This window comes from Lycium ferocissimum, chromosome 5, assembly GCF_029784015.1.
Source record: "Lycium ferocissimum isolate CSIRO_LF1 chromosome 5, AGI_CSIRO_Lferr_CH_V1, whole genome shotgun sequence".
NCBI lineage: Eukaryota > Viridiplantae > Streptophyta > Magnoliopsida > Solanales > Solanaceae > Lycium > Lycium ferocissimum.
The window spans coordinates 35,114,114-35,141,164 of record NC_081346.1 but is presented as its reverse complement, the minus strand read 5'-3'; the positions used below and the strand labels follow the sequence as shown (position 1 = coordinate 35,141,164).

The 27,051-nt window shown below is 37.0% G+C and overlaps 1 protein-coding gene across 1 annotated transcript; it reads left to right on the top strand.

Annotated features, from left to right (window-relative positions):
- The first annotated feature begins 7,441 nt into the window (after positions 1-7,441).
- On the top strand, positions 7,442-14,194 carry LOC132056773 (MLO-like protein 1). Its single transcript, XM_059449116.1, has 14 exons — positions 7,442-7,733; positions 7,976-8,033; positions 8,531-8,754; positions 9,440-9,556; positions 9,643-9,703; positions 10,066-10,160; positions 10,994-11,068; positions 11,172-11,260; positions 11,358-11,407; positions 12,491-12,531; positions 13,052-13,261; positions 13,351-13,418; positions 13,625-13,685; positions 13,773-14,194. The coding sequence occupies exons 1-14, from the start codon at positions 7,605-7,607 to the stop codon at positions 13,971-13,973; spliced, it is 1,479 nt and encodes a 492-aa protein (XP_059305099.1). The 5' UTR covers positions 7,442-7,604; the 3' UTR covers positions 13,974-14,194.
- Positions 14,195-27,051: the final 12,857 nt, after the last annotated feature.

Genomic DNA, 27,051 nt, shown 5'->3' with positions numbered 1-27,051 from the left:
TTGTTACTTATAATCTATGCTCTTGTTTATTTTATTTTTCATGTCTTACATACTTGTGACACTATTCGTACCGACGCCCTTCATGCGGGCGCTCGCGTTTCATGCCGCGCAGTCGGCCAGACAGCCGGAGCGATGATGTAGGAGTTCTCGTCAAACATTTTGCGTGCTCCTAGCGTTTCGGAGCCCCATAGCCCTTGGTATTACTTTTGTGTATATCTATTCGGGCACGGCAGTCATGGCCCTTCCTATGTATATATGTGTACTATGTTTAGAGGCTCGTACGTATATATACGTAGCTATTTGTACTTCGATTGTCCCCGTCAACAAAAGAGTAGGATAGTAAAGCTTATTAGCCTATGTCCATGATTGTGCTATTTATGTTAATGCTAGTCAAAAAAAATAATGGTGTAGTTCATATGTGTAACGAGATCAGCGTGTTCGTCGGCTCGAGTAATGGGTTCGGTGCCCATCACACCCTAGTAAGATCGGGGTGTGACACTTACCCTTCCTCTGAAGCTCAGAACCGAAGTAGTCTAAGCATAATCGAATTCTAAATTAGAAATCAGGAATAATGATACTAATATTGCTATGATATCAATTAGGTCCAATTTAATCCTAGAAATTAGGAAAACGGGCCCACAAGGGCGAAACGGGAAATTTATGGATAAAATATCAAATTGAATTCTAGATAATCATAATCCAATCATTTATTGTTGATTTAGCTCAAGAACTATCCCCAAATCTGATTTCTAGCAAAACTCCCAAATTGGGTATGAATCCTAATTCCCCAAATCTGAAATTCAACATTAAAAGTGGAAAATATATGATCACTAAGCTTAGATTCGTCATATTTTAGTATTAACATCATCAATTTTATCAATTATAACCCTAGGGAGAAGTCTCCTAAAACCCTTCTTCAAATTCTACTTCTAAGGGATTGAAAGGGGAAGGGATGATTCTAAGATGATGATGATAAAACAGAAGAGTAAAGGATCGGGACAAAGTTTACCTCCAAGAGTTTCTTCAAATTATCTCCAAGAAGTGATAGCTTTCTAGGCTCCAATACCGAGATATAAAATAATGAGGGTCTAAGTATTATTTAAGACACATTAAATGAAATAACACTGCCCATGACCACCACGGTGAGGGTGTTGTCGCTACAGCGGCGCCGCTACGGCGTCGGGGACACCACTGCAGCGGTGAAGGCCAATCTACTCATGACCGCCCGAGCGGCCACTACACCACCATATGGTCACCATCGGCGCTCCTCGGTGCCGCCGTCGGCGGCACCGACACCGTAAATGCCCATGTTTTCTAAGTCTTCCATCGAATTTTCGAGTTATTCCTGAGGCCATCTACTCATACCCCGACCACCTAAACTCATACAAAAATACGCTACGAACGCACTCGTGGTCTCGAAATTTTCAACGGAGGTCTCATTGATCGAGTCAACCACCGGTGTTTACTTCCCATTTCCCATCCAAAGTCCCGAAATGCGCCAAAATGCATTGGGAACCGAACCAATCATACATACAAGTTCTAAACAATCATCCGTACCTTCCTGAGTCGATTAAACTCCGGACAGGTCCGTTTGCCCAAAAGTCAAGTCCGGTCAAAATGAGTCAATAAACGTAAGTGGCGAAAGTATTATCAAGGACTATAACGACCAATGTGTCATAGATGCATAACTCGAAATTGTCACATGCGTGCGTGTTGTCAAATCAACACTTACATCGCATATTAAACGGTGCGCAATACAAGTAAGAGTCATATTAAAATTCAAATAACGCATTATATTGTCAAATCAAGTCTTTATGTGTCATAGATCGTCGAAATTGTCATGCGTGGTGTGTTATCAAATCAACACTTACATTGCGCATTAAATGGTGCACAATACATGTGAGAGTCATATTAAAACCACAAATAATGAAGCATTGTATTGTCAAATCAAGTCTTTACGTGTCATAAATTGGCCGAAATTGTCATGCGTGGTGTGTTGTCAAATCAACACTTACATTACGCATTAAAATGGTGTGCAATACAAGTGAGAGTCATATTAAAACCAAATAATGCGCATTGTATTGTCAAATCAAGTCTTTATGTGTCATAGATTCCCGAAATTGTCATGTTGCGTGTTGTCAAATCAACACTTACATTGCGTATTAAAATGATGCGCAATACAAGTGAGAGTCATATTAAAACGGTCAAATAATGAAGTACTATATATAACATGATTGACAATTTCTAAAAGCATTCACATTAAAACAAGTTATCATGTCATTCTACACCCAATTTGGTAATCTTGATTCTATTACATGTTTTACCTGTGAAACATATTCGAAGCAATGGTAGGACACGGGAACTAGATGATAATTTTCAATACTCAAATAACCCTAACAAACATTCAATCGAGAATACAATAATAAAATGAGAGTGGAACGGGATTGGCGTGTTAGGGAGGCCGCAAAGACCGGAGCAAAAGAAGCGCAAATAGGGCTTAAATGCTCAAAAAAACATGTTATGTCAATGCCCGCGGAACTCCACAAGAGTTTAATTTTGCTCTTAACCATTTTCGACAAGAGAAACCTGACACAAATACGTTACCTTAGGGTAGAATATGGTGTACACGGTAGCACAAGATTTAGATCCAAGTGGATTCGACCGTGAGATGTCCGATTAAGATTAATATTTTTTTATATAAAGTAAAAGAGTAGGGTCATAAAGACCACCCCTCCCAACTAGGGGCATACGGGGTTTGCAACTATATAAGTAGCCTTTTTTTTTTCTCGTTATTAGACCACAACGTATTCAATGTCGAGTAGTAGAACGCAGCCTGGTCTTTACTCCTTCCAAAAGAACCAAATAGCAAGTGGGATGAGAGTTCAAATCATGTGTTTTCGAGTGATAACAAAGGATTTCAAACTAGACGAGTTAAATCCCCACCTTCTTATATAGCGTAATGATGATTTCTGCAGTGTGAAATATTCAAATCCACCAGAATATTATTGCTGTTTACATCGAGAATGGTCACATCGGCTTGCCGACTCAAAACGTCTTGTTCGTGACTTGGAAAATCTCAACGCTCCAATCCCAACAAGGTACTTAATAACCATGCCTCAAGTAGGTCCAGAAACTTGCGAGCTTGCAGTACAAAGGATTAGAAAAGAAAACAACAGAATGATGTCAAGACGTTGTAGACTTTACATGCTAAAGTTGGCCGAAGAACAAGCATCATCAACCGGTAGAGAACTAACATCTACTGAAAAAATATGTGTCTTAAGAAACTGCCAATATTTTTCTGAGGACGATATTGAAGACTTCTATCCTCATGAAGATTAGGGGTTATTTAAGTTCTTTTAAATTTCTGACTAATGCGGTTAATTTGTATTGTTAGTTTATGATGAAGTCATCAATAAGAAAAAAAATTAGTAAGTTTTTAATTTGCTTTGATTGTTTAAGTCTATTATGAATTTCTAGAGTTAATAATCCATAAAAAATTCAACAATAATAACCGCATTCACAAACATCGGTTCTATAGCAAATTTTGAGTTTTGTGGAGCTTGAGACATGTTTTTGGGTGCAAAAGTGTGTTGAATGGGTGAAAACGGAGGAAACAAGGAGACGAGTTTGTCAAAAAATGGCTAAGGAAGAGAAGTGCACTCCATTTTTCTCCATGGAAGTTGGTTTGAACTTCTTCACCCTTCAGGTTAAGTGTTTTTTACTCGAAATTGTTGTCATTGCTAAAATAAGAACAACAAGAGAAAAAGAAAGAGAATATAATGACCTTACAAGATCGACGAAAGGTGTTGTATGGTATCAAAGGTTTAATTAATATTAATGGCTTTGTTAACTCGTGCTCGAATTTTCTATGTGACACTGACGAATATCTTCGTGTTGTTTTCTCTCCTCCGATAACGACGTATCTAGCTTCGACAAAGCCAATACCTATTGGCAACCGGCTCTAGGTCCTCTTGTTTCTTCGTCCCCTCCTTCGCCCAACGATGATTAATTAGAATCGTTGCTATATAAGTTGAACCAAAATAACACTAACAAGTTTTCAAACAAACAAAACTTACGGACACTTTAGAACCCCTAAAACGACGATCCAAACGTTTAGGTGTACTTAATGTAATTGAAATGGTTACATTATTGTACGCAAAAAAAGATATTAAGTTCTATATAAAATATTGATATTCCGCATTTTAAAACATGACTAATCTTCAACAAAGCATTTAAAAAAAACATCAATTTTTAAAAAAATTGGCCAAAGAACAAAGTGGGCAAAGAACATTTTCTTTTAAGCAGGACTCACATATGAAAGAACCAAAGTTTTAATTTATGTTGTCCTTTCACATTGGCTGCACTCCGCAATAAACCTATTTATGTAATATTTATTTATTTTGTGTTAGTTTGATTTTTTTTTCCCATACTAAAAAAGTCGGCATCCCGTGCTACTTTTTTTTAATTCAAACCAGTGCTACTATACCAAGTATAAACCATTAAATATAACTTGCATTTTTTATACTACTGTACATTAATATAATATGATATAATAATAATACTTTCCCTGTCACAATTTATGCGACACTCTTTTCTTTTTTAGTCAATCTAAAAAAGAATGAAAACTTTTTATATTTAATAAAATAATTTCTAGCCACAAAAGTTTCATTAGCTTATTTTAGACCACAAGATTCCAAAGTCTTTTTTTTTTCTTTTTTAAATTTCGTGTCCAGTGAAACATTATAATACAAATTGGAATTGAGGGAGTAATAATAGTACTCCGTTCACTTTTTCTTGTTCATTATACTAAAAATACATTTTCACTTTTACTTCTCACTTTTAGCATATCAAGAGAAACATAATTTTTTTCATGTTCTACCCTTAACATTAATTACTTATTCCCTAAGGGGTCGTTTGGTAGGAGGGATAAGATGGGATAACTTATCCCACCCTGGATAACTTATCCCACCTTTTATCCCATATAGATGGGATTGGGTGAGATACTAAAACAGTTATTCCACCAACCAAACATAGGATAATTCTAATTTCATGGGACTAATAATCTAATCTCATCTTATCCATCCTACCAAACGACCCCTAAATCATTTTCTAAGACCTAAAAACTAAATATAAATTAATACTTCCTCCGTCTCATAATAAGTGTCACCTTAGCTAAAAACATGCATATTAAGAAACCAATAATGCAATGTGAAGTTTACCAAATTACCCCTATATAATAAAAATAAATTACTTTTCCTCTTGATTAGAGCATGCACAAGTAGTGAACTCCACAGACATTGGGAATCCAACAATACTAAGTTACTATGTGGCTTTTCCAATCATCACTTGGATGTTACTTTCAATTATCTTTTTGTCTAAGGGTAAAATTGAGAAAAACTAGCTAATTTATGCCTTAATTTTCTAAGATAATATTTATTATGGAATAATTTTTTTTGATTAAAGTGACACTTATTATAAGATAAAAGAGAGTATGAGGATTGTGGTAAAGTATCTATGTCAATCATTATTTTTAAGGAGCCTAAAAAGTTAAAATTGAACAAATAAAAATAAACCGAAGGAGTAGGAATAAACTCGGGAAATGTGTTGGTTCAATAATTTTCACACGCTAAACGCAAACAAACAGAAGAAGTTGACAGATCAACCGTTTGTCCTACCGTGATTATCCTTGTCCGGACATCGATAGTCACTTGGATATACAACCAGAAAAATACAAAGAGCCACTCATTTCACATGCAAAATATAATAATTAATGTTTACACGTCTAAGTGTTGAATTATTTTTCAATGTCCTCCTCATGTAATAGAGAAAATTTTGAAAACACCTAAATACAAAATTATAATAATTTTTTCATCAGTAATCATAATTAAGTAAATGTATATATTACTCCCTCTCAATTTATACTATATATTTTTTTTAATCGGTCCCAAAAAAGAATCACATCTTTCTATATTCAGGAACAATTTAATTTTAAAATTTTCATTTTATCCTTAATGAAATTATTTCTAGCCACATAAATTCCTTTCTATGTTTAGCAATAATTTAACTTTAAAAATTTCATTTTACCCTTAATGAAATAATTTCTAACCATAAATTTTTTTTAACTTGTTTTAAATCACAAGATTAAAAAAAATCTTTCATTTTTTAACTTGGTGCGCAGTCAAACACACTCATATAGATTGGGACGGAGGGACTGGTGTAAACTTTTTCCATTTCATATCGCAGATATGCTAAATCTACAATAAATTTTTTGGAATAAAGTGAATAATTTTTATGGCCAAACGGGTGCTTAATCTTCTTGTTTTTAGAGTATCAAAAAAGAAAAGAAAGAAAGTAGGGGTGGGCATAAACACCGAAAACCGAAAAACCGGACCGAACCGAATTAATTCGTTTTTTCGGTTTCGGTTTTCGATTTTTTTAAATAACAATTTCGGTGTTCGGTTCGGTGTTCGGTTCCGGTTCACCGGTTTTTCGGTTTTTCGGTTAAACCGAATTTTTTTTTTTTTTTTTTTTTTTTTTTGAAAATTTACTACATGAATACAATTTTTTTTTTTTGGGAAAAAAAACATAAGTAGACAATAATATTATAATATTTACATACTCTTAGCAACTAAATGTTATTAAACATTACATGACAAGTTAAATGTTTTATAGTAAATCAAATTGCTATATATAACGAAACCCTTCAGACGTGAATAACTCCAATACCTATTTGTTGTTCATAAGATAACTGCTTTTATACAATTTCATACTTCCTCCTTATTCTGCAAAGATTTTTTTCCAAGATTTTTTTCTTACCTTTTCTACTTCCTCCTTATTCTCAACTTCTTTCATTGTTCCATAAAAAATAAAATCTCGCTTTTCATTTAATACCGTAGGATATTGAATACAAGTATACTAATAATTTGAGTGTTGATTTTTATTATATATAGTATAATAAAAATGTTATACATAGAATAATATTCATATAATTTGTTTCACCTATTATAATAAATTAGATATAACTCACATAATTTAATTATACACTATATAAAATTTTATATACCTCCTATGATTTTATTATACGTTGTATAATACATTATATTTTGTATATAGAATATATTATCTTGTATGTGTGGATGATCACTATTATGGTTGGATTCTAAAGTCATCAAACCTTCAAACATTTACCAGTCAGTAAACCTCCGTAACTCGAAGAATCAAGAAGGAAAAATGAAAATAAATGGAGAGACGTGTAATTGCTAAAAAAAAAAACCGAATTAAAAAACCGAAACCGAACCGAACCGAACTTCAAAAACCGAACCGAACCGAACTAATTCGGTGCGGTGTTCGGTGTCCACTTTCAAAAACCGAAACCGAAAAACCGAACCGAACTTTGAAAAAACCGAACCGAAAAACCGAACGCCCACCCCTAAAAAAGAAAGTGTGGGTGGTTTAGTCAGAGTCTAGTCCCCACAGTAGTTGTTGTGGCTCTATGCCTGTCGTTCCATTTCTGCCATCTCTACATAATCCTAGGTAGGCTCATTTTTCTCTTGAAGAACCCACCTGTCTCTGAGTATTCATTTTTTATTTGATTAAGGAGAAAAATGAGTGGTGGTGGTGAAGGAGAAGGGTCCACATTGGAATTTACACCAACTTGGGTGGTTGCCGCCGTCTGCACTGTCATTGTTGCCATTTCTCTAGCCGCTGAGCGTCTCATCCATTACACTGGAAAGGTAATAGTAATACCCTTTACTTCTTTTTTGTTTTGCATTTGCTGTTACATCTGAAAGTAGTTTTAAGTTTGAATCTATCTGATGTTAAGAACAAACAAGAGGATGACCAAAAGCTATTCTTTCCCCCTTCCTGCTCTGTTTTTTTTTTTAAAATTTTACAATTCTTTTGCTACAGTTATTTTGAATATCAAGTCATACTGGGACTGACTGAATTGACTTTGTTGTGCTAAAAATGTGTGCAGTATCTGAAGAAGAAGAATCAGAAGCCTTTATATGAAGCGCTACAGAAAGTTAAAGAAGGTTCCAAGATCTGCCTCCCTTATTAACCATACCGTTTAAATTTGAATTACGAAAGTTGCGGCTAGGAATGTTTGTTTAAGAAAAATAAATTCGAAAAGCTCCTGCTTTGTATTGGTGATGTAGCATATTACTTTTAATTTATGTGACACCTTTTGGATTTCTCGAGTCAAAAGAGTTTTCCTTGACCACCATCTTTTCATTTGCCTTTTAAATATTTTGAACTATCAATTGTTGTGATTTATAGTGCTTTCTAGTAGTTTCCAAATATGTAAATTTTAGTTAAAGAAACTTAAAGATTCCATGTCCGAATTCATTGTCAAGATTAAAAGTTTGACCCTCGAAATCCAACGGTGCCACATAAATAGGGACAAAGAGAGAGTATATGTTTAGATTTGTAATATCAATTGATATTACTGTTTTAAATGTTTCTCCAGTTCTATAATTTGATAAAGTTGAGGTTGCATTTTTTTGATTCATTGATGAATGTGTGTGCACAGAGTTGATGCTTTTGGGGTTTATATCTCTATTATTAACGGTGCTTCAAGGTAGCATAGTCAAGATTTGTGTCCCTGAAGATGTGGTGATGCACTTACTTCCATGTTCATTATCGGAGGCCCATTCGTCTTCTTCTAATGAAACTGCTCATGCTAGTCTTGAATCAGCACAGCATCGACGACTTTTAGCCGAAGAAGTAGCTGCTGGTGGCTATTGCAGCGCAAAAGTAATCAATTCGTTTTTCTGATCACCTTTTCCTAGTGTAGTCGCATTTACTTTTCGGGGATCTTTCTTCTTATATTCCATATCGTAGAGAAAATGCTAGTCCCGTGAAAGGCTTCTGTGACTTTGGTATGTCTATGAGCCTAAGGAAACTGGTTCTTTAGTGGTAACTATACACAAATGTTGCGGGCGTGCATTGACTGGTCCTATTAGCTTAAAATTGGGTCACATAAAATATTAATACTGACAAATATTGTTCATGCTGTCCCCCAAGGTCCCAGTAGCTGTAGTTTCCATTGAATGATGTGGGCCTTCATAAAAGAAAGGTAGGGTGGTGCTTCTATTTGGAAAAAGAAAAAAAGAAAGAGTACTTCATTGCTGTTTTACGGTTTTGAAATTTATTACTATCTTTCTACAATGAGCCATTGTTTTATTTCTTTTTTTATCATACAAAGGAAAAGGAAAAACCAAAATTTAGGGATGGTTTTCCTTTGATCTTTAGTAAGAGACAATGTGAAAAATATTGTGCAGACATTTACTTGAATTATTTTCTTAAATTTGCTGAAACTAAAGTTGAATCCCAGTTCTAATATCTGATTCTGGAATTATTGTACAGCTTGATTACTCTACTTCAGTAATTATTGTCTTGCACTGACTTTTAATATCATTCTTTTTAATTTTTCTTTCAGCATAAGGTCCCATTACTCTCTCTTGAAGCGTTGCATCACCTTCACATTTTTATCTTTGTCCTTGCGATTGTTCATGTGACTTTCTCTCTTCTAACGGTTGTATTTGGAGGAGCCAAGGTCTGTACTAAAAGTTTCTGCTTCATTAACCTGTTGCTCAGTCTTTCAACTTCGAATTGAATGTTCATAATTTAATGATGGTCTAGATACGTCAATGGAAGCACTGGGAGGACAGCATTGCAAAAGCTAATTATGAGACCGCACAGGGTATGGATGATTACTTTTGAGGTCTTTGGTGCATATCGTAAAAAAATCTCATCTGATTTATTTCCTTATGGGAGTCTAATTTTATATAATAAGTGGGAGCTGCTTTACACTGTTCTAAATGATGATAAGCAAAGAAGAAAGAAAGTAAATGACCGACAGAAAACCTTACGTGGTCCCTGTAGCTAATTTTCCCTGTACGTCTACTTACTTTCTGAACCAAGACTTTAATGACGACTGTTGACATACTGCAAGCCATGAGAGCAAAGACAACTAACAAGCAATATGGAGTTACTCCCCTAATGCATTATATCTCGATCAAGCTTATCGTCAAATTAAAACAAATTTGATGTTTTCTTTTGCAGTTTTAAAACCACCGGTCACACATGTCCATCAACACGATTTCATCAGGAGCCGATTTGTGGGTATGGGAAAACGCTCAGCCATTTTTGGTTGGTTGGTAAGCATTTCCTTAACATGCTAAGCAGTCATTCCTCTTTCCAGACTGTTACTTTCTCGCTTTTGTTATTCCTCGTTTTCATATTGTTTTGATATGCTTGTCCCTATCTGACTTTTTGTCTTGTTTTCTCTCTTGAGCCGAGGGTCTTTCGGAAACAGCTGCCCTACCTTTCAAGGTGGGGGTAAGGTCTGCGTACACTCTACCCTCCCCAGACCCCACATTGTGGGATTCTACTGGGCATGTTGTTGTTGTTGCTAAGCAGTCATTCTTGCCCTATCATATATTTCTCCTCTGTATGGCAAATTTCTTACCTTGGAAACAGATCTTGAAACATCTTTATGTTAAGAGAAAAGAAAGAATATTACATTTAAGCTATTGAAGACGGGGAAGGTGCATATGCTCTCAAAGGACACATGAATATGTGAGGGACAGAAATGCCCACTTTTTTATCTTTTTGTTTGTGAGATATGCCAGTGCTAGATCATGCCTCTGATAAGTCTGTCATTATATCTAGTTTAGCTAAAATGGGTTCGTTAGTTAAGTCCGCCAAAAGAATGTATACTAAAACAAAGTTTAATGTGATGTTGTGTTAGGGCCCTGTTACCTGAGAATTCTAAACAAGCAAGTACTGGTTATTCACAACAATATGATAAGCGGAGCTCTTACAAAAAAAAATTCAAAACCAAGCTGAATAAATATCAGTTTAATTTATGAGTAAGCAAGAAGGTGAAGAAATAGGGAATTTATAATAAAGCATTATCACATGGTTGTATGGTGTCATTTACATTGATAAGCATCTCATAGTTTTGTTTGCTTTTGATGAAAACTTGCAGCATTCTTTCTTTAAGCAATTTTATGGTTCTGTCAGCAAGTCGGATTATGCTGCCCTGCGTTTGGGGTTCATTATGGTAACTTCAATATGTTACTAGTGTGAGATAATTATTTGGTGTTTTTGCCTTATTTTTTGTGCTTAATCGGCCCATGTAATTTTAAGTTTCTTCTCTTTGGCAGACACATTGCAAGCAAAATCCAAAATTTAATTTTCACAAGTACATGATTCGTGCTCTGGAAGATGATTTTAAGACCGTCGTGGGCATCAGGTTAATGGCCATTTTCCTTCCTGCCCCTGCCACACCCCACAGGGGAGAATTTGCGGATGCTTTTTCTCACTTGTTACCATTTCCTGTATTTTTGCAGTTGGTATCTCTGGGTATTTGTTGTCATCTTCTTGTTTCTGAATGTTAACGGTATGCCAACTCAAACTTGGAATAGACATTTTTACCTTGCGGCTGCTTTGAAATGGTATACTTACGCAGAACCAATGGAAAATAGTTGTTCTCTTGGCGAGTAATAATTAGGTGGCAGTAAGCTTAGTGCTGTTGAAGAGAGTTGTTTTCTTGGCAAATTGAAACTAACAATTGAATAGCAGCAATTTTAGTGCTATTGTGGGCTCTAAAATATCTGCTTGGGCCCTTATAAAAAAAACTGCTTGGCGGCAGCAGCAACGGGCAACCATCTCCCCTCCCCGGATAATAATCAAACATTTTTGGTTACACGGTACTATACACTTCTATCCATCAAAAAACCGAATGTTCCCAATTTATTCCTTTTAGACTTTGAGGGTAAGGAAACTGTGAATAATGTTGTGCTGTACCTGTTGATGGTTACACGGCTGGTGTATATTATGCTCGTGCAGAACCTGCGGAAGAGAGAGTTGTTATCTAGGAAACTAGTAATTGGAAGCAGTAATATTGTTGGCTCTTGAATTAGCTGCATTTAATTTTTGCTAAATTCATGGCCTGCTCTTATTATAGATGTTGGAATATCCAAGCATTTATAACCATGTGCCACTTGGCACTTATACCCAACAATAAGCTGAATGTTCTGAGTTTACTCCCTCTTTCAGGATGAGAAAATCGTGAATTCAACTTTGACTTATCAAAGAAATAAGAAATTGTGAATACTGTGGTCTTGTAACTATGAATATGACCGTTTCCAACTTTCTCTGAGACAAATGTTAATAAATTTATCTATGTTACCATTCACATTGTACACGCTTTCAGTTATAATTTGATAACATCTCCTTATGCTTCCACAACTTATGATGAAATTAAAGCATTGTGTTAGAATTCTATTTAGTTTCGGTTTACTGCTTGCAGTTTTCAGCGCTCTTTAGATGATTCATTCCAGATACTGCCTTTAAAAGTCTTGCCTGGATAACTTCCATTTTGGCTTTAATATAATTTACATGTACCGATTTCACGTTTCATTCTGGTCATTTGGCTGTGGTTTACATCTGAAAGCTGATAATTTAATCATTTCTTCTCCAGGTTGGCATACATATTTCTGGATTGCGTTCATTCCTTTTATTGTGAGTTGGCATATCATGATCTTTACTTGTGTGGTTTTGCCTTTTGCTAGATCTGATTTAATTTTTAGTAAAGCCATTCGTACAAAACAGTTAATACTTTAAGCAGAACTGCTTTACTGTTGCTATCTGATGCATATGGTTATCAATATGTTTTTCCTCCACTTTAAAGGTGTATATAGTAATTTATTATATCAGCAAACGTTATTGACTGTAAATATCTGGCGGTCAGATTGTGGTGCTGAATTTTATTGATCCATCTTCAGACTGCTTTCAATCACCCTTTTTTTTTCATGAAAAAGAATCTTCAGTGTGGTATCTTTTAGTTTGTGCTATGATTTGGTCTAAAGTTTTTCAAGATTCCTATCAAGCCTTCTCAGGAGTTACGAACATGAATGATTTCTTTCTCATGCATTCAATTACTTTTCCTTCTTAATTGCTCTTAATGTTTTTTCATTTTTTCAACACGAGGCTCCTTTAGAAACAACCTTACATGATATCTTCTGCCACTCAATTTTATCAGCTTCTGCTTGCCGTTGGCACGAAGTTGGAGCATGTAATTATACAGTTAGCTCATGAGGTTGCAGAGAAACATGTCGCCATAGAAGGTGAATTGGTGGTTCGACCTTCTGATGATCATTTCTGGTTCAAACGCCCTCAAGTTGTCCTCTTCTTGATACACTTCATCCTCTTCCAAAATGCGTTCGAGATAGCATTCTTTTTCTGGATATTGGTAAGCTAAAGTTATTATACTATGCTTGCACTTTGCTTACTTCTCTATTTTCTAATTTCTCATTCTTTTGTTCTCTAATCGCTTTATAGGTGCAATATGGCTTTGATTCTTGCATAATGGGACAAGTTGGTTTCATTGTTCCTCGGCTTGTTATAGGGTATAGTCCACTGCCCACTTCCGTATTAGCTCTATACCTCTACCCTTTCTCTGTTAGAGAAAATGGGCATGCATCTTTATCAAATATAGCAAATGTGCATGTTGCACCAGAAAGCTCTACTTGAATAGCTTTTTTTTTTTTTTTTTTACTATCCTATTTTGCTTTTATCAGGGGGTTTGTTTTGACGATCTCATTGTCTTTTCCAGGGTAATCATTCAAGTGTTATGCAGCTATAGCACGTTGCCACTTTATGCTCTTGTTACACAGGTTAGTTTTAAATAAGCTTAGCTTGGAGTCTTGATATCAATGAATGTTGAAGTTGAATCTGTCCGTGTTTGGCATCCTGAACTACAGATGGGTACCCACTTCAAGAAGTCAATATTTGATGAGCATATTCAAGCTGGTCTTCTTGGTTGGGCTTCGAAAGCAAAAATGAAGAGGGAACTGAAGACTGCTACAGATGGCTCCAACCAAGCAAGTTCAATTGAGGGTTCAACTGTAAGATTACAGATGTCAGGAATCGGGCGAAAGGAACCCCCGGCTAATGAATCTTAAGCTGAAATTTCAGATCTGTAGATTATATTAGGAGAACTGAATCATACAACCCTTGCCCGTGGATGAATATTTTTCTTTTTGGTAGTAACTTTATCTCGAATCACATGGTTTGTTATAGGGGGTTGTGATTCGATATCCAAGCTGAAAGTTCAAGCTTCTAAATTATGATGTATTATAATAGTAGAAGAAACACAATCATAATCAATTCGTATTCCTGTCGACGCGGGAGTTTGAATCTGCCCAGAATGAGTGGTGATGACACTCATAACACAAGCCTACTCATCATCAAAGTAAATCAAAGCCCGTGAATATAGTCGTTCTGTACTTCTTTTCAAGGCTTCAAAATCATACCACTCATAACTTATATCTGCCCCAATTGGTGTAAAACTCCTTTCAATGTGAACAGAAATTAGTGACTAGTAAATAGTAGTAACAAGTATGGAACAAAGAAACAGAATAGAAGGGAAATGAGTGTGGCAAGAATCCTTCTATATGGGACTCCTGAATCACTATAGCTGAGTTTAGTCTCAGTTCGGGTAGTTATCTAAGTCGAATTTATTCGCAAAAGGATTTGTGAAACTTCTGTTGGTTGCATTCAGTTTAATGCATTTCAGCTGCACTGTTTTAGTATTAATCAACCTCCATTCTGTAATAACGTTAAAATTTGCTTTCGTACTCTTTATGGTTTGATTTTCTACAAGAAATGCACAAGTTTTTATTCTTACCATACCATATCCTCCTCTTTCCAATCTTGGATTCTTATCACATCCTACTCTGGACCTTCCCAGCCTTTTGGAAAATACTGCCTATTTATTGACTTTATTTTTTTACTACTTCCGTCCTTGTTCAAAAAGTGTCCACCTAGCCATTTACACAACCTTTAAAAAAATACTAACTCCTAGGTAAAAATAGATAATTTGACTAAATTACCCGTAATTAAATTGGTATTGGGATATGGTCGCTTAACACTTTATAAGGGCCAATTTGGAAAAATAAGGTTAATTCTTTCTTCATTTTGGTAAGTGGACACTCTTTTTTAACCAAAAAATAAAAGGTAAGGGGACACTCTCTTTTAACAAGAGGGAGTAACGTACTCCCTCTGTCCCAATATATGTGACACCATTTCCTTTTTAACCCGTCCCAAAAAGAAAGTAACTTTTCCTTAGTTGACAACTTTTAGTGGCGCCATCTACTTTTTGCCCTTATTGGGTCACACTTAATTCTTTATTGTGAAGAAAAGGATTAAAAGTAGGGGAAAAGGTCAAAAATACGCGTCTACTTTCATTTAATAGCTAAATTTGTGCTCTGTTACAAGTTGGGCTATTTATATCCACGTTGTTACTAAAATTAGCAAAATCACCCCTTGATCGGATAGAATCCCCCAAATCAACCTCAATTCTCCAATAGCCTTTTTTAACTTGACCCGATAATTGAAACAACCCATGAAATACTCAGTCTCCCAAAACATTTTGTTTATAACAATCTAATCCAAATGATATAAATCCTTGATTATATGATTGAAGCAAAAGACTATAAGTGAAATAATGAATGAAATAATAGATTGATACGATCCCGAGGAGCACACATGAATCGAGATACTTCATCCGAGGCCGAGCCAAGGAACTCCAAGTCTTACAATTCATGGTGATGCTAAGAGAGGCTTTGGAGACCTTTGAGGAGCTTCATAGAAGAGCATATGACGTGTGCATGATTGCTTGGTCTCATGGAGTGAAGATGAGATGGAGGGAGACGATGGTGGTCAGTCATGCAAAGAGGCTATTTTTTAAAGTCAAGCCATCATCCCTAAAGAAGACTACCAAACAAGGCTCTTACTTCATTAAGAGTATTTTTATAATAGTTAATCTAGTCTTCTTTAGCATAGTAGTATAAGTACTACACTTAGTCATTTGGTTACTTAGTTGATAATGATTTGAGGATTGATATTATTATCCTAGTTTGTTTGGCTTACTAGCCCTATTTATAGACTTAGTTGATGGAGTGTAGTTCCATTGTCGTTAATGAACCCTTGTCCTTGAAATTCATGAAGAGTTGTTCATTTGTGGATATCAATTGAATTTCTCTTGCCTTGATTTCAATTAGTATATGTTCAAATTGTTAGAGTTAGAAAGGAGGAATTGGAAACCTATTTCCAAGTTTGTCTTTCTATTCCATCTAATTTGGGTCTTGTTTTTATCTTCTCTTCTCATCCTTAATTTCTTCTGTCTTTAATTCCGCATTTCTACATGTGTTTGTGATTCCCTAGAGTTTCCCCTTTAGGAATCCTATCATTTGGATTTCAAAAATAGAAAATTTGAAATTCCAAAAAAAATATGTTGTTGTTTGGTGGATTTGAGGTTAAAATTGAGTTCCTTGTGATCAAATCCATCTAGATATCAAATTTGAAGAAGTTTGGAGAAATCACCATTGAAGACCTTCAAGCTTTTGAAGAACTCAAAGTGGGTCTTGTTGATTTGGGGCTTAATTGAGGTTAATTTGTAATGGGCTTTGTTCTCCAAGTTGAAGGTGATTTGAAAATTGGGTATTCTTGGTGTTCATAAGAGTCTTCATGTATTCATCTTGAAGAAGAAGGCAAAAACAGGGTGTTTGATCCAAAAGTTTTCAACCAAAGTTGTGAAAAAGTGTTTTTCCACCCCAAAAAGAAAAAGACTAAGCCCACGCCAAGCGACCACGTCAGCAGCCATGCAAGGAGGACAAAGTTTTTTTTTTTTTGGGAACATTCTGTTTTTACTCACGTAGCCAAGACATACCCTGAAATTTGGTTCTGGAAGTGGCCACGTAAATTAAAGTGGGCCACGTCCCGAAGGCTTCTCGGCCACGTAGCAAATGCCAGCCACACAAGCCTCGGCCACGTAGGCCAACCCACCCACGCACGCCTCAAGCTCCAGCCACGCAGCACAATGCAGCCACCCACGTACCCAACGCTATTCACGTAAGCTACCAATGCCACCCACGTAAAGGTTCTTTTCCGATTTCTTCTCATCTTTCTCTCATTTCTTTGATTCTCTAAGCTAATTAACAATTAGTAATTGTTCTTACTTCGTTGTTAGCTAGTTCTTGTGTCCTTAATTTCATTTCGTGCCAATTCTTTCAAGCTTTTATTATTTTAACTTCGTTGGATCTTTCTTGGCTCAAGTCCTTTAGTTTAATCGAGTCGTCCGTCTTTCAATTAACAAGAATCTATTCTTCCACAAAGAAGTAGCAACCTTGTGAATTGATTTGGGATTAGCGGTTTGTTGCCAACTTCAGAAGGACACTAGAGTGTAGTAAGCTTGAGTACAAATACGAGTGATGTGAGAAACTTTACTACTAGTCTCGTTTGCTCGTTTTATAGGTACAAAGAGAGAAGCCATACGAAGAGGAGATATAACGAATCATGTCATCCATAGCCTCGGATTCTTATGATGATGACATGGATGGTTATTGCCTCTAGTAATGGAGGATATGGCTATTATAGTGAAGAAGACTATGGAGGAAATGATGTAACATATGACCATGATTGATGTGATGGTGAAGAGTACTACTCCGGAGGTGAATATGAGATAAGTATATCTCATGGGGCTTATGAAAAAGTTAAAGGAGTAGAAGAGCTCTATGAAGAATCTTATGGTGAAGATGAAGGCTATGAAGGTTCTCATACTACACACCATGGATGTGGAGGTGACTTGAGGTATATTCCTTCCTCACATTTACGTCATGAATCAATTGGCGAAGACTTACATGAACTAGGAAGTAGTGATGAACATGAACCGTATGGTTATGCACTTTGTGGTGAATATGTCTATGAAGATAGTGATGTTGAACATGATAATTGTGAAGAGTTCTCTAATGGCTGGGTATTCATGTACATCGCCTTGTGATACTTCCTATCCCAAACAAGGCAGTATAAGTGTGTGGATTGGACCAAGTAGAAGTTATCCTAGAAGAAGAAGGGAGTATACATTTCCTACTTCAAGAAATACAATGAATCATGCTTCTTATCCTAATACAAAGGTGCCATGTTCTCAATATGTCTACGATGTTGAAGGTAGGAGGGGAGTATTGATAGGACATGGAGGTAGAGGAAATGCGAGGTTTTAAGGAAGGAGTGACCTGAAGAGGTGAATCCTTGAAACAAAAGTAAGTGTACTTGGTTGTGAGGGATGTTCTCTTGTGTTTAATAATAATAGTTATACTAACTACATTGCCCCTCAAGCAGTTAAATGGTTGAGGATACCTTGTGTGAAGAAGCGGAACCTTTACTATAATCAATTGGTTGATTGGAGTGTGAAGGTATTCTTTGCCATGGTGACTATGAAGAGTAGGTTTGGTGTGATGTGCTTCCTATAGATGATTGTCACTTGTGTTTGGGAATTCCATGGTTCCAAGAACATAGGGTTCCATATGAGCAAGAATGGTACAAGTATGTAGTGGACAAGAAAGGGAAACTTCTCTTTCCATCCATACCCTCAAAAGAAGATGCAAGTGCAAGTGAACCACTTCCTATAGTGAGTGATTTCAATGATCCTTCACTACGGGAAAGGATGGACAATTATTTCAAGGTGATTGAAACGCATATACACCTAATCATGAACCGCTTGGCCATAGAGCAACAAATGAAGGAAGAGAAATCCCCTCCAAAATCCCCTCCAAGTGAAGCCAAAGGGGAAGTAGAAGTGAAGGGATCACTTAACCCCTCTCAAAAAGTACTTGACACTTGTCCCAACTCCCATGAAATTGAGAGATAAAATATTGAAAGGAGTAAGGGAGTGACAAGTGACAACTCTAGAGTGGAAAAAGGAGAGGTTGATAAGAGTGACGTGAGAGGGTTGTCACAACCTTATCCTAGCTTTTGTAACTTTTCTTTCTCTTTCTTCTCTAATTGTCTTGATAATGGTGCAGGTATTCTTGGAAGCAACCCGAATGATGAGCCTCAAACTTTGAAAGTTCATGGGTAGTTGAAAGCTTCCCGAAGAAGCAAATGGACTCCAAAGTTGAAAACCACGGTAAAGAAGATACTTTGTGTGAACTAAAAGATAAAATAGCTAATCTCCACACTCCAATTAATGTGAATGTGAATGTTATTGAATTGCGTGTGAATGATAGCTTATCTTTATGTGAGCTTAATGAGTCTTTACCATGTGATGAGCTTAGTTCTTTAAAGAATATTGACAATGTGGTTGATATAGGTGTTCTAACACTAGTTGATCCTATTGATGACCAAATTAATTCTTCTTGTGAGATCAATTTGTATCCACCTAGTGTTGACACTTGTGATTTGAATGTTAATACATTGTCATGTGATATGTTAGCTCACACACTAGTTGATCCTAGCGATGACCGAATTGATCTTCTAGCAAGATCGATTTGTGTCCAACTAGTGTGGGTATTTGTGTTGATAAATTTGTTTGTTATTATTGTCACGACCCAACCCCGTGGGCCGTGACCGGTGCCTTACTTAGGCACCCAGGCAGACGTACGAACCAAATCATCGCATTACAGCGTATTCAGATTTAACAGACATCATCCGCGCCGATAACCGTCGAATGACATCACACGTATACCAAAACAAATGCTATCCTAAGCGGTCGCCGTTAATCATCGAATCAGAATCAAAGCTGGCGGAATATACATCGCCCAGACACACATATACATACAAACATGTGGGCCACATCGGCCGTAGTAGCATACGGGGCCGCTGAAGGACGCAAATCAGAATCATACACAGACAAACCGGAACCACGCACAACCAGACTGGACCCACGACCCACAAACATGACTACAGGCCTCACGAACAAGTACGAGTACATACGAACATATGACGGGACGGCCCCGCCGTACCCAAACAAAGTAGCAAATATACAATATCCAAAGCAGAGTATATATATACCAAATGTGGGCTCCGTATCGAGTGAGCACTCCAAAGTAGCAGAATAGGTAGCCTAAACCTAGGAATCACCCAACCGAGCGCTCGTACCGCGCGCACGAAACGCGGCCCCCGCAGTAGCGGGTCCGCACGGAAAAAGTACCGAGTATGTAGAGCGAAGGTACGTAATCCAAATCATAAATGGAGTCGAAGATGCGTAACAAATACGTAAGTAACGGACCCAAACCCGTGCGGAATGCAAATGTGCGTAATGCAAATAAAAATCGTGCATAAGGCTCGAACGTGGTCACCCCCCGACGCCGGTGCCACAACACATCATACTCCGTAAGCTTTCAAATCTCCGTACGTACCTCCGAACAAATCATAATATCACACACATCACATCATCAAACATAACGAAGCCATATCACATCATAACACCATAGACGGTAACCGGCCCTATGGCGAGGCTCGAAACCGTAGCACATCATACCGCCGAATATGTCATAGCGCACGATCACAAAACCGCCCGGCACGGCGAACGAAATCATAATAATCGCACGAACCGTAGTAAAGCGTAAATCATATGCATATTAAAAGTAAACTCCGTGTAAGTCGACACATAATTTCATATACACCTACATTAGTTTCAGAAAGCTCAAAGCGAGTATCGAATAAATTGGAAATTAGTGTACAAAGGTTATGGACTTTTAGTTATCAATTTTTTCGAAAAACGTATCGTAAGTTATTCTCGGAAAATATAGTAGCGCTCATAGTGATGAGCGTTCAAATAACATAATAAGACATTTCGAACGGACCTTAGAGTCATAAGCAAACACTTCCTTTATAAATCGTAAAACGAGTCGACAAACCAAATAAGGGAAGTCTCGGGACTGCGGGCCCACTCGGGTCAAGCCGAGGCGGCGAACATAATTTACAAACATTAGGCTCCATAAAGTTATCCGTGAAAGTTTTGAGCCATTCGGATTCATTTAATAAAGATACAAAGGTTTATGCGTTCTTATATCCAAAGGCAAGCATTTTGATTCAATTGCGCCGAATGAGTAGTAACCAAAAGCAAACCGTATTTCTAGGAGCGAATTAGTCCCGAGGTTCCGTTTTCGGCCTAGTAGGTCTAGGACATGCCATATGAAGAATAGGTAAGCTTTACATACCTTGTGGACGTCTTATGCTCGTCCAATCTCAATTCCCATGTCGTCAAAAATCTGCAAATGGTCATCTTTACCAATTACTATTCATGCAAGTTGACATTTCAATCTTTGGTTTCTATTTGGCTACCGAAATTTCTACAAAGACTTCCCTATAAAGACGACACCCCCGAGATTCAACTCGACTCAAAACAACCAACAACAACCCAACAACAACATCAATAGCATTAACAATTGTCATGAAACGCACTATAATATAAGTAGTCCTTCTTTTCACATACGATGACACTTTTCATTCCAACTTCACAACATCAAATTAATATCATTATTCTCACATTCATTTACCAACTCAAGGTTATTCAAACACAATTCGGACACACTTCTCATGATTTCACAAAATATACAAAATTTCCATCAAACCATAATTCATTTCAAAACCTCTAATCTTCAACATACATATTCCTAACATATTTTCATTTTCCAATTCCATCATCCATAATCATAATTCACATCTAAAATCTTACTTCCATAATTATATAAACTATATAAAAATCACATGAATTTCTCATCACAACATACAACCAACTTCAACACCAACTTGGTTCATTAAACCTTTCTTTTCATCACAAACATCACAACAACACAACAACACAACTAACAACTAAATGAAAATTAATTCATTTCCAATTCACTTTCTTGCACCACACGGCCATATTCCACATTTCCAACTTTCCTCAATTTCATTCAACTTTCATTTCTAATATGAATTCCATCATAACCACAACTAAAACACAATACAAAATTCAACTCATCACAGCCATGCAACATATACACACCCACGGCTACAACACAAACACACACCACACGACTTGCACACTACAAATCACAATTCCACAATTCTCACCCAATTTTAATCATCATAACACATATACTTATTCCATAACATAAAATATAGAATTCATACCTTTGCTTCAAATTCCAACTTTCCGCAAACGTGGTTCTTTCGCCAAACTAATTATACCACGTTGAAGAGCGTCTTGAGCTTGTCACTAATTCAAGAAAATTATAATTTTTGAATCAAGATTGGAGGCTTGGAATTTTTTTTTTCTTTCTCTTCTTTCTCTATTGTTCTTGGCCGTGCACTCTCCTCTCATTTTTTTCTTGTTCTTTCTTTGTTTTTCTTGAAGATTCTTGAAGACTTATCCCTTTTTATAATTAATCACATGATCAATTCATGAATTGGTTCATGACTTGGGCTTGGCCCTCTTTTCATTTAACTTGGCCGGTAGGGCCAAGTTTGTTTTTTTTTTTTCTAGCCCAACACTTGGCTAACATATGAAATTCATGGAACAAATTTTCAAAATCTCAATTTTGTCCTTAGCCTTCCTCAACATCTCCGCATCCATACTTCCATAACCGGCATACATATATTAAGAAAAATCCAAACATGACCTTATCCTTACAACCCAAGTTTATTTCCAAATTTTCCCAAATACGCAAAAATGCCGGATATAACAATTATAGTCCACTAAATGAGGAACTTTGTGATATGCCTAATGAACCTCAAATTAGTAGTGATGTTGATATAATTGATCATGTAGATAGTAATGAAAAGGAAATTTCTTTGAAAAATGATGTTTGTCTTTATGAGAGTGAAATTACATGTTTAAAATCCTCAACTCTTATTGATTATCCTCTCTTTAGAGATAATGTCTTATTTGATGTTGGGATGACTAGTGAAAATGATGTACCTAGTGGAATGCATGGTAATGTTGAGAATGTAGCCACCTTTGGAGGCTACAAGGTGTTTAGTAATCCACTATAGGATGATGATGATATTGGTCATGATGACAAGCATGGGATAGGTGAAGTTGTTGACACCATCCCAAATGACGAAAAGTCCTTCTTGAGGGTTTGTGACCCACTTGATAGACCAACGTCTATTTTGGAAAGGCTTCTAAAAATGAAGAGTGTTCTTTAAAGAAAGGGAACAATGTGCAAGGAAAGGAGCCTATATTTTGGAAGGACTAGGCTAGATCTTCTAACCTAAGGTGTGAGGAGATGTTACTCAAAGCTTGGCATAGGTTCGATGAGTGTAAAAATAAAAATCTCTCTCTTGATAAACTTGGTCATTTGACTAACTTGTTTGTGAAGTTTCATCAAAGGAGGGGTCTTGAAGAGAAAGACCATGGAGAGAGAGGACCTCATTGGACTACACTTTGTATGAAGTCACATCTTGTACTTCCTTAAAGGATGGTATGCATTCATGGCTCATGCATATTCTTGGGCTCTCTAAAGCCATGGAGGTAACTTATTTATATGATAAGTATGTGTTATTGGCTATGCGTCTACCAAATAATGTATGAGGGACCTGGTTGTGTACCAGTTCCCTTATGCAGTACAGTAAGTAAAGAAGGCACGATTTTACCGTGAAAAACTCCTTGCTCAAGGGATTAAAAACCACGACCTACCTTAGTAGGATTTCAACTCCACTAACCGAGCAACTTCAGGTTATAACTCTATCGTAAGCTAGGAACTAACTCCTATAATCCCTCACTCTTAAACTAACGTTTATACAACCTAGGAACTAACCCTCCTAGTCCCTCCACACTTGCAATACTCCGATTGCAAGCCACTCCTCTTAGCTAACTCTAGCTAAGGACCACTAATACACTTAGACTAATCCTAGCCTAATGTACCACTCAACAGCTTGAGGAAACACAATTTCAACAAGCACACTTTGATAATTTAAGATACCTACAAACAGCTTCTAAACAAGAAGAGTAGGTTTACAGTTTAAGCACAAATGAACAAATATTTACAACAACCTAAAGAACATAGACTAAACTTATGTCGGGCTCTGGTTCTTCAGCTTGAAAGTAACTTTGTTCTTGAGAGATCTTGAGAATTTGTGTCGGCAGCTTTGCACGATTTAGATTAGGTTTTCAAGTGTGCTCAATATGTTGCCATCATGTTGTATATATAGTGGGAGCATGTGGGATGGATGGAGACCACTCATTCATTTTGACCTAAAGCATGGGCCAACTCACGGTTGTACTTATGTGCAGCAAGTGACTTGGCTTTATAACTATTCTCTACTGATGGTGCACAGAGAGCAGATTACAGACCAGGTCTCTAGCTGGTTTTGAAACAGTTTGACAACCATCAAAACACGGATGCACTTGGAACTATCAATTTCTCACTTTTTGATGATGACAAACTCATAGACTGATGTTCCCCCTGAGAACCAGCTTCTCACTTGTTCCCCCTGTGAAACAAACCATCATTGTCAAGTCACCTGCAACATGTTAGCAACATAATACCAATTTCAACTGGAAGACAAAAATTGCCACAATATCATCACATATCAATCGTCCAGTTCTTCTCCCTTGCTTAGCGCATCTTCCCATAGTTATTGAATTTTCAGCACAATTACTGACCTGAGATATGGAGGCTAGGTCTCTGAACGGTAATTTGAATGTATCAGCAATCATTGTGAACTGTGCAGAATTGCTTGGGCTTAAGTTCTCCTGATCCTCCCATGCATGTATACCTGTAATGGTACAAAAGTGAGTTAGATATAGCCAAAAAACACTTGCCAGTGATGTACCTAACCTCCTTGTAGCCATTGAGAGATCCCTTCCTGCACTATTAAAAAAAAAATACTCATCTCCATACGACACACATCCTGCTATAAGGGCTTTGAAAGGAGACCTTTTGACCTCAGTCTTGCATCTTGGAGCTTTCACAATTTATTAATTTATGTTGACTGCTCCTTCTCTCTCCCACCCTTTTAGGTAATATCAATAGTTAGATTTGGGATTTAGGTCCTTTGTAGTTGTAGAAAGGATGGATTAAGGTTCTTCTAGCCCACTCGGGCAGCATGTTCCTTTTCTTCCTTCGAGATCCTTTCTTTTGAGGACCTGTTCCTTTCTTTCTCGTCCCCTTCTTGATAAGGTTCCTTTCTGTTTGAACAGCTTCAGTCCTTGTTTCAAAGGCTTCCTGGTGGTTATCAGCTTGTCCACCGTGTGTGTATGCCCAATTTTCCATATTGAAAACATGATTTCTGTGAAGGTTGTGGGGTGCCTTCTCTTAGACAAAGCCAAGTCCTCTTTTGTTATTTCCATTAGTCTCATTTCTGGAAGTAAATACATCAGACAACCAGATCCATTTGAGAGTTTTGTCAAGATTGAACTTAGCCCTTTCTAAGTCATTCTTGAGCCGCTCATTATTTTTAGTTTCAGTAGTGAGGCTCAGCTTTACTTTCTTTATCTTCTCTTCATGCTCCAAGAAGGTCTTGCTTGCTTATCCTCTTCTTTTGAATGAGATTTCCTCATCTTTTCTCACTTGACTTTCCAACAAGATATTTTGTTGGTTTGTCTCATGAACTTGATTCTTCATATCTTTAGCTAACATACACAAGTCCTCCCTATCCAGTTCTATTTCATCAAGATTAAGATTTAACTCCTGTGTCTCTGCGATCAGGGCGTGATTCGCATCAATCAGCACATCTGACAGTGGTATGAGTTTCCTTTAAAAGTAAACTTTCAAGTTTTTCTTCATATCAAACAAATTTACCCTTTTGTTCTCATCATCATCATCCGCGTCAGATTCAGCCGTGAGTGTAAGATCTGACTTATACTCAGTTGATCCATCATCAATTGCCATCATAGACAATTCCTTTTTGTCATTTTCACTCTCAGATTCACTTGAGGAGTCTCCCTAGGCTACAAGTGCTTGCTTCACAATCTCATCAGTAGCCTCTTTCCTTCTGAAACCCCGTTCGGGGGACCCGGTTCCTCTTCGCGTCTCCTATCATAACCGTCCCGCTTGTTTTGAGGACGCGTTTTTCATGAAATGATTAGGTTTCCCACATATATGACAACAGTAGTCATTTCCTTTGAAGTTTCTACTGGAGCCTCTTGTTCTGGGAAATCCCCCACTTCTCTTGATCATTTTGTGAAATCTCTGTGTGGGATAGTCCATTTCTGACTCGTCATCACTTGAGTCTCCTCTTGCAGTTTTGAGAACTAAGCTCTTCTCCTTCTTCACCTCATTCTTTTCTGCCTTCTTTATGATCATCTTCATTTCACGAGTCTTAAAGTTCTCAATGAGCTCATCGACTGTCAATTTGCTGAGATCTTTGGCCTCAGAGGTAGCATTTACCTTACTATCCTAGGAGTCAGGTAATACACCGAGCAACTTTCTTACCAGCTTGGTGGTTGTGATGACTTCTCCGAGAGAGTGGAGCTCATTGATTATGGAGGTGAATGTGGTGTGCATCTCATGAATAGATTCACTCTCTTTTATTTTGAACATCTCGTACTCCGTGGTGAGCATGTCAATCTTGGAGTTTTTTACCTAAGTTATTCGTTCATGGGCAGTTTGAAGAGCTTCCCAGATCTCTTTGGCTGATGAACAAACTGAGACTCGATTGTACTCATCCGGTCCTATTCCACACACGAGAATCTTCTTAGCTTTATAGTTTTCTTCAATCCTTTTTCTATCAGCTTTGTTGTATTCCTTTCTCATTTTGATAGTGGTCTCTGTACTATTTTCACTTATGTGAACTGGAATGTAGGGACCATCACAGATGACATCCCATAGCTCTAAGTCTTCAACCATGATGAAATCGTGCATCCTAGTCTTCCACCACCCATAATACTTTTCATTAAATCTGGGAGGTCTGGTAAATGACTGTCCTTCTTTCATATTTGATAGGGCTTCCATTTCACAGATCCTTTCTATTTGTTAACCTTTTAGAAAGCACTCGCTTTGATACCAATTGTTATTGGCTGTACGTCCATCAAATAATGTATGAGGGACCTTGTTGTGTACCAGTTCCCTTATGCAGTGCAGTAAGTAAAGAAGGTACGATTTTACCGTGAAAAACTCCTTGCTCAAGGGATTACAAACCACGACCTATCTCAGTAGGATTTCAACTCCACTAACCGAGCAACTTCAGGTTACAACTCTATCGTAAGCTAGGAACTAACTCCCATAATTCCTCACCCTCACAATAACACTTATGCAACCTGGGAACTAA

Bases quoted from the DNA above. Each gene is read 5' to 3' on its own strand.
- LOC132056773 (XM_059449116.1), top strand. From the start codon at position 7,605: ATGAGTGGTGGTGGTGAAGGAGAAGGGTCCACATTGGAATTTACACCA. The intron at 7,734-7,975 runs GTAATAGTAATA...AAATGTGTGCAG, and splicing joins TCATCCATTACACTGGAAAG to TATCTGAAGAAGAAGAATCA. The intron at 13,262-13,350 runs GTAAGCTAAAGT...ATCGCTTTATAG, and splicing joins CATTCTTTTTCTGGATATTG to GTGCAATATGGCTTTGATTC.